Source organism: Hirundo rustica, chromosome 4 (assembly GCF_015227805.2).
Source record: "Hirundo rustica isolate bHirRus1 chromosome 4, bHirRus1.pri.v3, whole genome shotgun sequence".
Classification (NCBI taxonomy): domain Eukaryota; kingdom Metazoa; phylum Chordata; class Aves; order Passeriformes; family Hirundinidae; genus Hirundo; species Hirundo rustica.
Genome location: NC_053453.1, coordinates 37,088,265 through 37,103,353, shown reverse-complemented (window position 1 = coordinate 37,103,353; position 15,089 = coordinate 37,088,265). Strand labels below are relative to the sequence as shown.

The following is a 15,089-nucleotide window of genomic DNA, read 5'->3' as shown; positions in this document are numbered from 1 at the left end:
AGCATTGTTGATCTGAAGGCAGCATCGCATTTCACTGCTTCACTGACCTTGATCCTGAGATGCCTGATTTTTTTTGTTTGTCTTTGCAGATTTTTTATGTTTTTACAGAAAACTCTGGAAGTCTCTAACGATGTCTCATTAAAGATTGCAAACAACCGTTATGAATTGGTAATAAAGCTACAATAAATAGGTATTAAATGGGTACACTGTTTAATACACTATGCAGAAAGATAGATCATAATATAATACCATGGAAATAGATTAAAATATTTCATTAATTACTCTTTCATGCACATTGAAGGTGTCTTAAAAGCAGAAAAAAGCAGTGCAGATCAAAGGAAGTTTAAATAGCCAGTAGTATGATATTAGGAAGTGACTGAAATCTGGACCTTGGTGTATTTAATAGCCTGAACACCACACTTCCCCTGACAGCCCCTGTGAAAGGCTGACTAACTTGTTTCAATACAACGGCCACTCTACAGCACCAAAGGAGACAGCATATATTCAGAGCACTGTGTGAAAATTCTTCCAAATGTACAGTGTGAAGCCTAAAAGGTAGTTAATTTATCACAGAAGCAGAGATTCCTACGGTAACTAATTCAAACTGCTGATGAAGCACTAAATCAGAGTGAGTGATGAACACACACATAGCAGAAAGCGAAGTTCAAAAGGATACAGATCTCTGTGATCAATGAGCTGTCACACAGCAAATGAAATGCAGTGTTGACAAATGTACAGTAATAGAGATGAGACTCCAAAATAATCAAATCAAATATACGAAAACTTAAATAAACCAGGGCAGAAATATCTCATTATAGCACTGAGGTGCCTTTTTAAACACATCTACCAGACATTCAAACCAGTGGTACTTCTCTGTCTATTTAATTTGAAAAAAATAGACACCAAGCACTGATTACTTGAAGAGATGCATTGTCATAAAGCAGTAAAATCTTCACAAAAAATGCAATCCAGTGACACCAGACATGTAAGAAACTGTCCATTTCAAGCACAGAGTTGAAACAACAGCCTACTGAAGAAACTCTCACATGGACCTAGTATCATATTGCACATTATCACCCTAAGTGATGACTGAATTATAAGGCCAACTTATGCCTTCTACCTCTATCAATCTATGCAGTTCAGAAACATAATCAGAGCAAGTGGTGCTGACCAAGCCTCTTCATAACCTCACCACCTTCTTACCTGATTAATAGCTTTTGGGCCAAAGAGCAACACCAGTAAGAAGAGTACTGGCATTCAGTGATGTGCGCTTCTTGAATTTTCCTGGTGTGTAAGAAACTGCACATCATGAAAGATGCCAGAACTTTTAAAAATATAGAAATCACCTACTGTGAAGAGGAAGGATTTATTAGACATTTTCTACAAAAATAATAGCTGTAACTTTCTCCTATGTGAGTGTTACCAGCTGTGGCTACTACTGTCATTATTCAATTATTCATTACAGCCAACATAATTCTGTTCTCTTTTGCTTTTGTCTATGGAATGCTACAGTGAGAATGTTCTGTCTGTAACTAAATCTCCTGTTTGAAATGACTTATGATTCAAGACATCATATCTTTGAAGGGCTTTTCAAAAATCATACCTTCACTAGTCTCTTGGATGCAACTTTATTGTGGAACTGCCACACTATAATCAAATGGCCTTTCAAGTATATTTACTGTCATAGGAACAGGCCAGTTATTCTTGACAGATATGAATCTCTACAAAGACATCTACACTGTAAAAACGAGCATTTCTACCAGCATTTTACTTCCTTGAAGACTCGTTAACAGAACAGTTTGCTGTACAGTTACAGATCACATGCACAGTTGTACATTTCCTTCAGATCATGTTTATTGGTAAAGAATATCCACCAAAGAGCCTCATTCTCCTCCATCACCTTTTCTCTTCTTTTTAATACAATTGGGTTTTTGACAAAAAAGGTATTTTTCACTCCCAAGCTCTCTCAACCTGCTCTTCAAAAAGTCCACATGCCAAGTATGAAAAAACAGGCAATTAACAAAAAAGATAGCAATCCTATTTGCTTCTTGCTCTAAACCCTGTTTTTCCCTCTCCTTAACCCAAAGGTTACCTCATCTGTTGTAGTTTCTCCTATATAAAAGCTCTAATTCTTTAGGTCTTACTAAGATGATGAATCATGCCTTGATTTTGATGAAACCACAAACAACGCAAACACAAATAAAGAACTACTCATTTTGATTTATGCTACTTTAATAAGACTTCAGAATTACTCTTTTTCATCATTTGTTAAATACTTAAGGACATAGCTGCACAGAGCTTTGTCTGGAGCTCAGATAACTAAAACAAGTTTATGAGCTTTGGAAGAAGGGGAAAGCAACTCAGGACTACAAGGGCATTGCAAGGTTATGCGGGCAGAAAACTTGAAGAGCCAAAGCAGAATTTTATCTAGACACTGCTGTAAAGTACAATAAAAACATTTCTATAAATATATTAGCAACAGAAGGAGGGCTGAGAATCTCCGTCCTTTGCTGAATATGGGGGATAACATGGTGACAAAGAATGAGGAAAAGGCTGAGGCACTTAATGCCTTCTTAGTTTCAGTCTTTCATAGTAAGACGAATTGTTCTTTGGGTAACCAGTCCCCTGATTTGGATGAAAGAGACTGAGAGCAGAACTGAAGCACCAAATATCTGAAGGGAAATGGTCAGCAGTGTTCTACACCACTTAGATACACAGAAGTCTATCAGAAGGGACAGGATCCAAGAGTACTGAGGGAGCTGGTGGCATTGGTCACTGAGTCACTTTCCATCATTTACCAGTAGTCCTGGCTAACTGGATAAGTCCCAGACAACCAGAGGTTAGCAATGTGACACCCATCTACAAGAAGGGCTGGAAGGATGATCCGGGGAATGACAGGCCTGTCAGCCTGACCTCAGTGCCAGGGAAGGTCACGGAGCAGGCTGTCTTGAGTGCCATCACACAGCAGATGCAAGACAACCAGGGCATCAGACCCAGCCAGCATGCTGTAAGAAAGGTCCTGTTTGACCAACCTGACCTCCAAGACCTACTTTGTGGATGAAAGGCTGTGGATTTAGCCTACCTAAACTTTACTAAAGCCTTTGCCACCATTTCTCACAGCATTCTCCTGTGGAGGACTTTTAGAGCTCAGTTACCCAGCAAGCCATTAGAATAACACAGGAGGAATGTGCATTTTCAAAATATCAGTCATTTGAAGAGATTTATAAACAGTAATAATATTCAATTTTGCTATTGTGCAGAAAGGACATTTAGATGAATATTAGAATTCCATGTTAAAACAGGATTCAAGGCAACATAATTCAAAAACCCAAGCTGGTACCAAGCCAAAGAGCTAAAATGCCTAAAGCAGTGCATGACAGAAAGGGTAAATTAGTCCTCCAGTTTCCCTTATCATTAGCAAAGCTATAGTCTCCCAAATGTACAGTGCAGGAACAGTATTTTGTTAGATTTGCAAAATACAAAGAATTAAATGATTGACAGATATTTCCAACTGTGTAATTTGTAGCTTATGAAAATTTTATGAACTTTATGTTTTATTTTGTTCAGCTTGAAGACATACACACGGAAAATCTCTATCTGGATTTCAAACTGGTTTTAGTTAAAATCATCATCTTCCTACTGAACTGATGCCAAGACTTGCACTAGTCAGACTTTCACAGTTAGATTTTTCATAGACTCTCATTAGCAAACAGAATGCTTTCTATTTAGAGCCAAACCACTGAAAAGCAGAAATAATAGGAAGCCATTCAAATAAAAAAACCTAAAGCTTCATTACAACTTTATGGTAATTATGATTAATCCCTGCATAGCTATTCTTTGATCTGAACTTTTTCCTCAGTCTATTTCAGGACAACTTGCACGCTGTCATTTCTCAGGCAAACATAGAAGAAAACAGAAAAACAGGGTTTAAGATGTGCACACTAAAACTTTTCCTTTCTAAAACGCCAAGTGACATACTCCACTAGGAAAAAGTGCTACCAAATTCCTCTGTGAATGGATCTGTCCAGACAAAAGTTTCTGGCTGGAATATGGAATTTGCTGGACTAAGGACAGAAGTCTTACTGTCTTACATGACATGATGGTTTTACCCTTGACATACACAAGAGTTTAGGAAGATAACTTCTGATTTAAAGAGTTCTCATCTGAATGAGAAATTTATCTAATTGATCTGATCTGGTGTTACAACTAAGCAAATGATCAAGCTGGGTTTCATGAAGGTACCCTAAATGAAATGTAAACTCTCCAAAAAGCTGCATTTCCTCAGCAAGTTTCTTGTGTGTGGAAAACACCTCTCTGACATGACCAGTGCATTAATTTAATTTTTGTTTTATATTTTATCTTCCAATTTATTTTGGTTAGAGGTAGAATTATTCTGTTAAAAAATGACCTGATCCTAGACATAGTTTATTTAAATTTCAAAATGAAAAGCTTACTAAGAACAGATAAGATTGATTGCTCCTTCCAACTTAGCATAATTGTATTTCAGGTGAACATCAATTTACTTTAAAGGACACTTCTAAGTAGCAGGCTGCATCATACATAATTCATCAATCACAGCTGCCTGTAACATGATTTACTCAAGCAGTTTTCAATGGAATAGAGGGAATTGTACTGTTTTTTATGCTTTGGCTTGTTTGTTTTTAAATAGTTTACAAAACACTAATTTGTGCTGAATTATTGCTGAAAAGAATTCATCCTTAGTAATCAGCATGTAAAATTTCTTTCTCTTTGTATAGAAATGTTACCTCTTTAAATTTCTTTTAAAAGACAGAGTGAGTTTTCAAAACAACATTAAGGCAGAGAGCACTCCATGCTTATTAAAGGTAAAAATAAAGCTCAAGGATTTTGCTGCGGGGGAAGGGATGGCAAAAATATTTATCTGAAAAACATTACTCATTTTAGGCCTGCTTATTTTCCAGCTGACTTATATTGTTATTATTTGTTAGAACAGCAGTCAAATCCAGGTGAAGAGAAGTAGCTACATCCTCAGCTAGTCCTTCACATAGTTGTCACATGGATAAAGTGGCTTTTATGTGGCACTCTACACAAAACTGTATGCCTGTTAAAGTGCAATCACTTCATATACCAAGAAATATATGTGAAACTGCATCTTCAATCAAATTCAGCTTCAGGGACATGGTGGTACTTCAGATGGTCCTTTTAAATCCAGAAAAGAAACATTTCCACAAATTGATGCAAATATAGCTTCAAAAGAAAAAAGAGAGAGCAAGAGAAACTGCCAGAAATACACATCCACACAAAGATGGAAATGCCTTTACTTACTTGTAAGCCCATTTGAAACACAGAGTGACCCATAAAGTTAGCCAACATTCGAATCAGAGCTGCACCCTAAAGGAAATAATAGAGAAACAAAGTTACCAGTTTTGAATGCCGATACAACACAATAAAAACACTCAGAAGCAGACATTTCCACCCAACACTAACATTCCCAAAACCTGCAGCTAATACAATCTTTATTTGTGCTAGAACAAAAAAACAGAGAGGGAGGGAGAGAGAAGATAATGCAAATGCCGGGTAGGAAAAGTGAGGAGGCAAAGTGGTATCGCTGATATCCTGCCCCATATATTGAATAAGGTGCAGGTCAAACAACACACTTTCCCCACTGCTGCAGCACGCATATGTCAATTCCACAGGTGACTGACCCCACCCCTTCTATGCACTCAACAGAAATGCCCAGTTTTAAATGAGAGCAAAGAAATAGTGTCAATTGCCAAGTCTACCTCAGTGTTTATTCAAAATATTTTAAACTCCATTACAATATTGTACATCAGGATTCAGTGATACTACTTCCCTTTATAAAAGCTTTCAAGATCTGGTGACTAAAAATGATTAATTTCCCTAAGAATTTTATAAGATGTGGAGATATACATACATACATACATACATACATACATACATACATACATACATACATACATATATATATATATATATTTGACTTAATAATAGTCAGGTTATTTTCCAGGCTGTCTTGCAAAGAGGTAAATACTTGTACAGCACTCTTTCTCTACTTATACCAGTCCTTGCCCTCTCCCCCTTCAGGCAAAGCATAGAGCTCTAAAAGACAGGTGATTATAATTCTCAGTACTTACTGCAAGAAACACACAGATACTTGCAAAACTAGCTCTTTTTAAGCATCCTTTTTGTGTGTTCTCACTCTCAAAAACACAATTGCTGTGTATTTTCCCTTTGCACAAGTGATGTAAATGCACAAGTAAGTGATCTGACCATTTAGCTATAATATCCACTTTACAATATAATTTCAAGACAACCAGTCTTCCAATCCAAATATTTAAATGTTATACTTAGTACTGGATCACCATACAAGAGAGGACACTTGTGATTGTAAAGACTGTGCTTTAAGAAAACATGATGCTAGAACTCAACCACCTCATCTAGAGATGAAGGTCCAGGCATTAGGTTAACACTCAATTAGACAATAATAAAAAAAGAGCAACATTACATAGGTTCAAAAATTTACTGATTCTAAAGCCAAAAGGACTATTACAACATTTATTCTGCTTAATAGAGATCAGACAGTAATTTAGGCAAAAACCCCTTTGGTTTCTCTTTCTATCTTAGAAAATTCAAGATCAGAATAATGTTTCAGAGTACTATATAATGTATCACAACTAATATTTACTCTCACAATGAAACTACACACCTTTTTACTAACTGGAAGGTATCTGGTTTCACTTGAATTTATCAAGCTTCAGCTTTCAAAACAAGACTTTATGTCTTTTCCTGCTAAATTAAAGTTCAGGGTAGTTCGGAAATTTAACTGCTGTCCAATTTTTAGATCATTTTACATATGTTCCACTGATTTTTTTATACAGTGACTATTTTTATGTACTGATTGGATTATCTGTAATTAACAACACCTGAAATAATGACATAAATCAAAAATATTTGTAAATTATTAGTAAGTTGTAAGAAAACACAGGTCCTTCATATAGGCAGCAACAACAAGTATATCGGTTGCAGAGTAATTGAGCTGCTTTTAGGAATTGACAGTGAATAAACCAAAACATGGTGCTTGCATTATTAACACTAGGATATGTTGTTATGGTGGTATATTATCTTACTGGAAGAAAAATCATGTCTGGAACACATAGCAGAATAGGAAATAATGTTTTTCAAAACAGATTATTACCTGAGCAGACAAGACCATAGGGCAGGAAACATTATTGCCCTTATATTACTAAAGAAACAGAAAGAGTAGAGTTCTAAGAGACATTTAAGCAGATAAATGGCTAAGAAATCTATTCAAGCAGATAAACAGAAGATTGGAAAAAATCTCATAACTAGATAAATCCTATTTATTCTGTAAGTAACTTGGGCAGAGCAAGCCAAAACATCTGTAGCAGAAAGAAAAAACCCATAAAACATATCAGGCAAAATCCTCAACAAGACATTTTTCCATTCATCACACATCCCTTTTGCTACTCACTATTTGGTATTCCAGGATTCCCTGGTTTCTTTATCACATTTTAAATTTCACATAGTAACAAAAGTCATATTTATATAAGCACCTTGACTCTACTCATTTCTGTAAAAAGTAAGCAAGCAAATAGTTCCCTATAATCTTGCCCATAGAGTTTTTTCTTCTATCCAGAGACCAAGAACTATCATATACATGTAAAGAAATTTTAGAATTCCCCTTACAAGTAACATTTAGACACATGTTGGATGGACTATGGCTGGCCATTATACAGCAAACAAAATAAAATGGCAAGCAAAGATTCAATGGAGAGTCAAGGCAAAAGGCAGGACTATTCTCTCAAGATGTCTTTTCACAGCTACTTTAGAAGTACTTTTTAACAATTAATTACCATCAGGAAACCCAGAAACCCTACTTAGAGCTTGCAGAACAATAGACTTGTCACAGTTCTGCCATCTTCCTCACTCAGGGAAAGCAAATACTTTGGTGACTTGTTTCAGGAAGGGAATGTATTCAAAAAGCAAAAGAACCTTATGAAGGGAAAAAAGTGTCTTGGAGAGATGGCAGAAAAACAGGAGCAAATGAATTCCTTGTTGTGGAGGGAAATGAAATGGGAGGAATCCATTTATTTCACCTTTCCTGAACTTTTGAGAGTAGGCAGAACAATGAACAATGATACATTCATAAGAAGAGAAGAAGCTCTCAGCATGTACACAGCTCTGGGAATGCTCAGCAGGATAAGGCAGCAAACACTGGCACTCTGACTAGGGAGGAAGCAAAACAGGTTTGCAGGCAGGAGGATAAAAAGCAAGAAGTATAGAGAGTAACTGGCATAAAGAAGAGTGGCTTACTAAAAGGAGGAGCCTGGAAGACGACCCTAAACAGAGGGTTGCGGGAGGCGAAGAAGGTGTGTGCAATAAATTCAGCTACAGGAGAAACAGAATACATAGATTTGGGGTCATCTGAATGGCCCAACGTATTGACATTCCCACTGCGTATCTCCATGGCAAGCAGCAAACTAGGTGGAGTCCAGAGGACTTATGTTGCTGTACCTTCCGAAAGCTTCTCTTCTAGACCTAAACCCCCAGAAAAATCCCAGCAAATCTGTCCTGCTGCAGGAGATGCCCTTTGGAAGCTATCAAGCATCACTCTCTGAACACCCTGACATGCAAGGAGCCTGCTCCCCACTTCACTCTGAGAGCCACTTCTGCTCTGCCAACCTTTGTCCAACAGAGGAACGGCACAGGCTGTCTTGAGAAGCAAACCTGCCTCTCCTACTGGGAAGAATGACTGTTTATTGATGATTTAAGCGCTTTCCTCCAGGCAGTGGATGACTCAGTACCTTGTCAAGAGGTAAAGCACATTGGTTTAAGAGGTCTAGTGGAAAGCAATTCTTTCCTATTCAAAAAACATACCTAGTTCCTGTCAGTGTAAAATCTGACTCACCTTAAGCCATTGTACCCTACCTTAATATGTCTATCCAGACAAATACACTAGTTATTCATCCAATGATTAATGGCACTACCTGGGCCTAGTGAAGCACTGCTCATTAGCAGATCTCACAAGTGCTCTCTAAGATTAATGCCAATATTCTGCAAATTAAAAGGACACTGTGGCACACCCTAGGGAAATCACTTGCCAAAGATCACCCAGCACACTCCCCATATAACCTATGATAACAGTTGAAGCTGTCTCAGCCTCAGCATTGTGACTCCACTGCTACAGGAAAGGAAAGCAGAATATGCTGGCTACTTCATGGAAATTAGGTGCATACAGCTCTTTTTTTGCTAAATGCTCTTGGGAAAAGTCTCACTGTCTGTGAGCCAACACTGCCTGAAGGGATGGAAGTTTAAGCACTTTCTTCCCCTGAAGAAACCTGTACACTCCCAACATGGCAAAGACAATTCATAGCCAAAATTAGGAGTAGAATTCCTTTGTATGCAAACTGAACATGTCTTTAAAATCTACAAAATGCAGAACCAAGCTAAAGCATTTAGTCTATTTCTCTCCATGCAGTCTAATTCTCTCCATGCCAACATAAAATGTGATTGCATCCTTGATCCCAGATTAGTTTTAACTAATTTTTGAAGACCCACTCCTACGTTTTGATGCTATTACATCATTACAGATCACAATTACTGTAAGTCAATTTAATTCTATGACTTACTGAATGTCTCAGTTTTATTATACTTGATTCCCTTAATTGTTTCACTTGCAATTTGCATCTTGTAAAAATTTTCTAATACAAATGATAGTACCAAATGGAATTTTGTTTAACAGGAAACAAATTAAGTCTAATGTATGCACCCACAAAAACATGACTACTACTGCTACAACACAGTACTGCTACAGAGCCACTCGTGGAAGTGATACACTTGATTCAATGCAGGTATCTGTAGCACCTGTGACTATAATCCCTTTAGTTGTTTAGACTTCCTTCACAGTCAAGGGGCTTTACGAGTCACTTCTAGATGCACTTTATCTAATCTTGAAGTAAATCTCAGATCAGGGGAATTGTACTCTAAAAGCACCCATCTCTTGTAATTCACTCTAAAAGCAGGCTTGAGTGACTAACTCATATGTACACATCTGTGCCACAGTCATCTAAAGTGCAGTGAGATTAATTCAACTGCACTGTCCAAAAAGGCCATACAGAGATTGATCCCCTATTCTGGGGGAACTCCTGAATTGTGGAGGTACCAAACTGGTGTGATCCTTTTGTATATATAGTCAAATAACAAAAATCGTATCTCGCTTTATTCTACACGCCATACTTTTACATAAGAAAACTAGCAGGAGTAGTCAGAAGAAACTCAACAGAAGGCTCTGGAGAGAAGGCAGAGTGCTTGCTAGCTGAAGGTAGATGCTGTATACTGAACAAAGAAGTGCACTTGAAATAAAGAACTGGTAAAGCAGTTGCAGGGAAGGGAACAATATAAAACCCAGCAAATCAGCTCACAGGGTTATGCAGAAGCCAAGAAGCAGGGACAAGAGGCCATATATGAAGAGATACAAATAAGCTAGAAACTCTTTCAGCATAATTCTTTGAAGAACCAAAAATGATGTCATTATTCTAAAAAGTTCTCATGAGACAAAAATGTCAGCAACACAAAACAGAAACCATGAACTACAGCTGACTTTTTGTAAGGGCAAAATAATCAACTGTTCTGTAAATGCGTTAGACTGGGGGAAGGAAGAGATCATAACAGGCTGACCTGGAAAACACACAGCTTTTCCATCCTCCTTCCCATAAAATTTTTCATTTCTTCCTGCAACATCAACTTCTTTTTCTTTTTAGTTGTGCTTTTGTGTCCTTCACTGTTTTTGTTTTAACAAAAGGACTGAGATTCATGTGACTGAGTGCAAATGCCTACATTGCAGCTAAGTGATGCTTAGCTGTACACAGCTGAGGCAGCTGCCTAGAACTCCTTTAAAGGCAAAGGAGAGAAAAGCAAGCACTTCAGTTCATTCTGGTTCATCCAAAGACATGCATCTAAAACAGGACAGATTAATTTCACTCTAAAGGTGCCTGTTTATCTTCACTGATGATACAGGGAGATGGGGGGCTACTCAGTTGCAGGTGTCTACATGGTGAACATCTTAAGTGAGATGACACCCATCTCTCTGAAGATATTTTACCCTGTAAAATACGAAATAACATTAAAAAATATGAAAACAGTGGAAAAACACCTCCTCGAGTTTGCAAAGGCCGATACAGCATCTTGCAGTCTTACCTATCAATTTATGTCACATAACACCAAGTATCAATCATACTAATTACACAGACCTCAATTTATCTCCACTGGATGTCCACCTTGCTACACCTCTTTAGGAATTAAAGCTGTTTGATTTAGTTCAGAAAAATACTCTTGTGACACAAAAACTAAAATCAGGAAGGATCCTAGTAAGAAAAACACCCTCATGGTATCCAAGGTATAAGCAGAAAGTGAGATGCTGAGGAGGGGAACACTGGATTACCAGAAAAAATTACATTACTGAAGTTCTAAAGCAGAAACTTAATATGTCAATTTTCCACATAACCTCCACCCACCCATTTTTCTTCTTCTCATTAAATAAACAAAACCAAAACCAACACTAAATACAGGTGATTTATTAACTTTCTTCTATTGTGCAGTAGTCAATTCAAAATCAGTCTTGATTAATATGTAATAACGCCACTTGCTTTTCAAATACAATGGGACACAAACAGAAGGCCCACAGTTATGTTTCTGTGTGCTGATAAACCTGCAATTCAAGATTAAGGTTACCTTCTCTCTAGCTAAGAGAAATGCAAATTACTCCATCCTCTGCCTCAATTACAATAAATTTTATTCATACTATTAGAGCTATTGTTATCAATAGTAAGTTCTCATAATCAAATTCCTTTTCACTGATTAGAACAATACTCAGACCACATACAGTCACACACAAAGGCATCATTCTTTCATAAAGATCTCCTAATTTAAGACAAGAATCAATATACTAGTATATACCTGATGTATACTAGTATTGGTGGTTTTTAATTAATAAGTCACAGTATACTCACATTAAATAGTTCTCTCCTTAAATTATTTCCCCTGAGCTATTGGTGACATTCCTTGTCAAAAACGTTTTTGAAATCCATTGTCTACTCACTCTCCCCTCAAGAACTTTAGTTGGATAGCAAAAACAAATTTCCCTTTACAGCAGTGATGACCAGGCAAGATCAACATATTCATCCATGTGCTCAGTTATCTTACCCTTTATAGCCTATAGAGTCCCCATCTCACTGGAAGAGGATGACAAACTCACCAGCCCAAACAATTCTCTGGAACAGAAACTATTTGCCAGGATGGTCTACATCCCACTGCCAGAAGTTCTGCAGCTCCATACCTGGTTACCTTCAGAAGGTGCAGGTGGATGCCACTCAGATCTGCAGACTTCCTAACAGTTCTTTCAGCTACTGTTTCTCACACACCTACTTCAATTGATGGTTTCTGCAACCGATCACAAAGAATAAACTGAGCATGGGAATTTACCCATTCTTCAGCAGGGAAGTCCAACATAAAAATTTCATTGCACTCCCCTGGTAGATCCTTAAAAATCTCACTTTGACCATGACATGACCCTCACTAAATAAGCCAGGGCCACACCTGTTGCATACAGACAAGTCAGGCATACACTACCTCACCAGAATCAGCTAAGAACACAGAAGAACTTCCAATTTTTTGCTAAAGTGTTTTAAGTACTGGTTGAAACTTATCTCTTCTTCATGGAACATACAAAGAAGGATTTTCTTTCAGAACTGCAAATGTAATAAAAGCAGCATACAGGTTGTATTTTTTTCTCTTAAATGTTGAACATATTTTTAGACTTCTCTGTCAAATGGAAGCCTAAGGATATCCACAATTAAAGAGGCTTTTAAGTAAGTGAGTATTATTCAACTTCAGCTTAAATTTCTTGAATTCATACATTATTCTTTGTTTCTCAAAATGTCAGATAATTCTGTGAGTCTAAGTTCATTTCAAATATTAGAGGAGCATGTTACCGAGCACTTTTACAAAGAATGCACATTTGCACTTTAATTATGTAATGTGAACACTAGCCAACAAGTAATATCCAAGTCACGTTTTTCAAAACAATCATTCTTTGTTGGTACTAAGCAACCACAGCTGGATACTCCATGAAATTTAGCTTATTGGGAAAAACACAGCATGAATTAAAGCAAAAGAATAATGAACATCAAACACATAGCAAAAATGTGACATTTAAAAACAAATTCCATAAAATCTAAAAAAAAAATTAAATATGTTGAATCTTGGAGATATTTAACAGAAAGGAAGTATGTTTTGACTAAGTCACATTTGCAGAGTTTGCTCAAACCTAGACAGAGGTATATGTATGTAAATAAATTATTTAAAAACTTAATTAACTGATCTGCTGTATTACACTACATGCAGTGCACTGAATTTACTGAATTCTTCCATATGAGCAACTGAACACTGGGTAACCACTTTCAAACACAGGTATTGCACTTTAGCTGCGTTTCCTTAAGCAAACATATATACTGTATACTCTCCTTTTTTTTCATTTTCCTACAAAGGGTGAAGTCCAGCCATTCCTCAGCCCCCACTCAGAAGGGTATGCTGAAATGTATTTTACTTTCCTACCTTTATCATCTGAACAGTCTTTTATCTTACGTGGCCTTACTCTGACAATTACGGAACAAGAGTGTCCTATTCATGACATCAGTTACAACATGATCCTGTTGCAGGCTCCAGAGAGACCTTTGCTAAAGTACTTCTATCAAGTTGTAAGAGCAGAGATAATTGCAAAAGCTTCTCTGGAATTCTTCGGCTGTCTCTATCAAAACTATCTCATCTCTGAGAACTGCGTAAGTACCCACTGAGAAATTCTTTTCAGGGAATTAATTAGATTGTATCATGAGTCACAACACTAAATTCCTCTTTCATTTTCAGAAACTGAGCACTGTAATACAACAGTGTAGCTATTTTCTGTATTCTCCAATGGCACCTCCAAATATTACAAGAAAAAAATGAAGCTTAATGCAAATGAATTTGATAAGTGCAAATGTTTCCTTATTTGATTAGGGTAACAGAACATACTTGTTTAAATGAGTAAACATGTGCCTATGATTTCCTCCCTGTGACAGAAATGTAAAATGCTTAAATTAATTCCTAGACGCCTTGTCTTTGCATAACCCACATAAAAGCCGTGAGAAGCACAAAAGGAGAGAGGTATATGCAGATCATGCAGCATACTGGTACCAAATGTCACAATGTGAGACAATCATAAGGGTCTTCACCCAGACAATCATTCAGTGATGCAGCAAAGTACCTTAAGCATACATGCAACCCAAATAAATTTCACCGCCTACACATATAAAGTTGAACATCTATGTACTTGGCTGATTGTGGCTCTGACTGGTTTCCCTGTACTTGGCAAAAACTTTTAAAAATTAAGGGACTATATTTGTTAAAAGAAGCTCAAACAAAACCATCCCTAATTGATTTTAATGATACAGACTAAAAAAAAAAAGATACAGAAAAAAAAAAAAAAAACAGTCATTGTCATGGGTTAGTACAGTTTGGTTTTTGAGTTATAGAGGAATGTAGAATGATTCTCCTGGTCAGGACCTGGAAATTGCTTTAGAAAGGACAGGGACCTATCAGAGAGTTAGTTGGAATACTGGCATCTGTTCTGACCACTGAAAATTGTTGGCTATGACTTTGGGAAGCACCATATAAAACCCCTTCATTTCCTGTAGATGAGTCCTTTTTCTTCTTTCCTTTGGCCAGAGAGAGAGACAGGTAACATCGAGCTGGGCCTGCTGCTCCCCCCTTTTGGGGAGGATCTGGCCTGAGGCCTGGCCGGATTCCATTGGCTCCCAGGTGGGGAGGGGAAGGAGAGGTTGCTGCTTTACAACAACTACTCTCTCTAAACTTCCCTGGAGCAGGGAGAGATCTCTGCCGGGCCCCTGATAAGAGCTATGGGCACCATTTAGGCTGAGGCCACCCCAATTTACACAGAGGGGTGGGCTGAGAAGGCATTTATGATCCTGCCTGGGTTTTTTGTGATTTTGGACTACCCGGGTGCTCTGATCTCT

The 15,089-nt window shown here is 37.4% G+C and overlaps 1 protein-coding gene across 1 annotated transcript in view; it reads right to left on the bottom strand.

The window, feature by feature from the left end:
* Positions 1 to 15,089, bottom strand: part of TRHDE (thyrotropin releasing hormone degrading enzyme) — a 201,484-nt gene that overhangs the window by 74,330 nt on the left and 112,065 nt on the right. Inside the window, exon 7 of the mRNA XM_040062731.1 lies at positions 5,305 to 5,370. Within this exon, the coding sequence (XP_039918665.1) occupies positions 5,305 to 5,370 (66 nt within the window). The remainder of the gene's footprint in view (positions 1 to 5,304; positions 5,371 to 15,089) is intronic.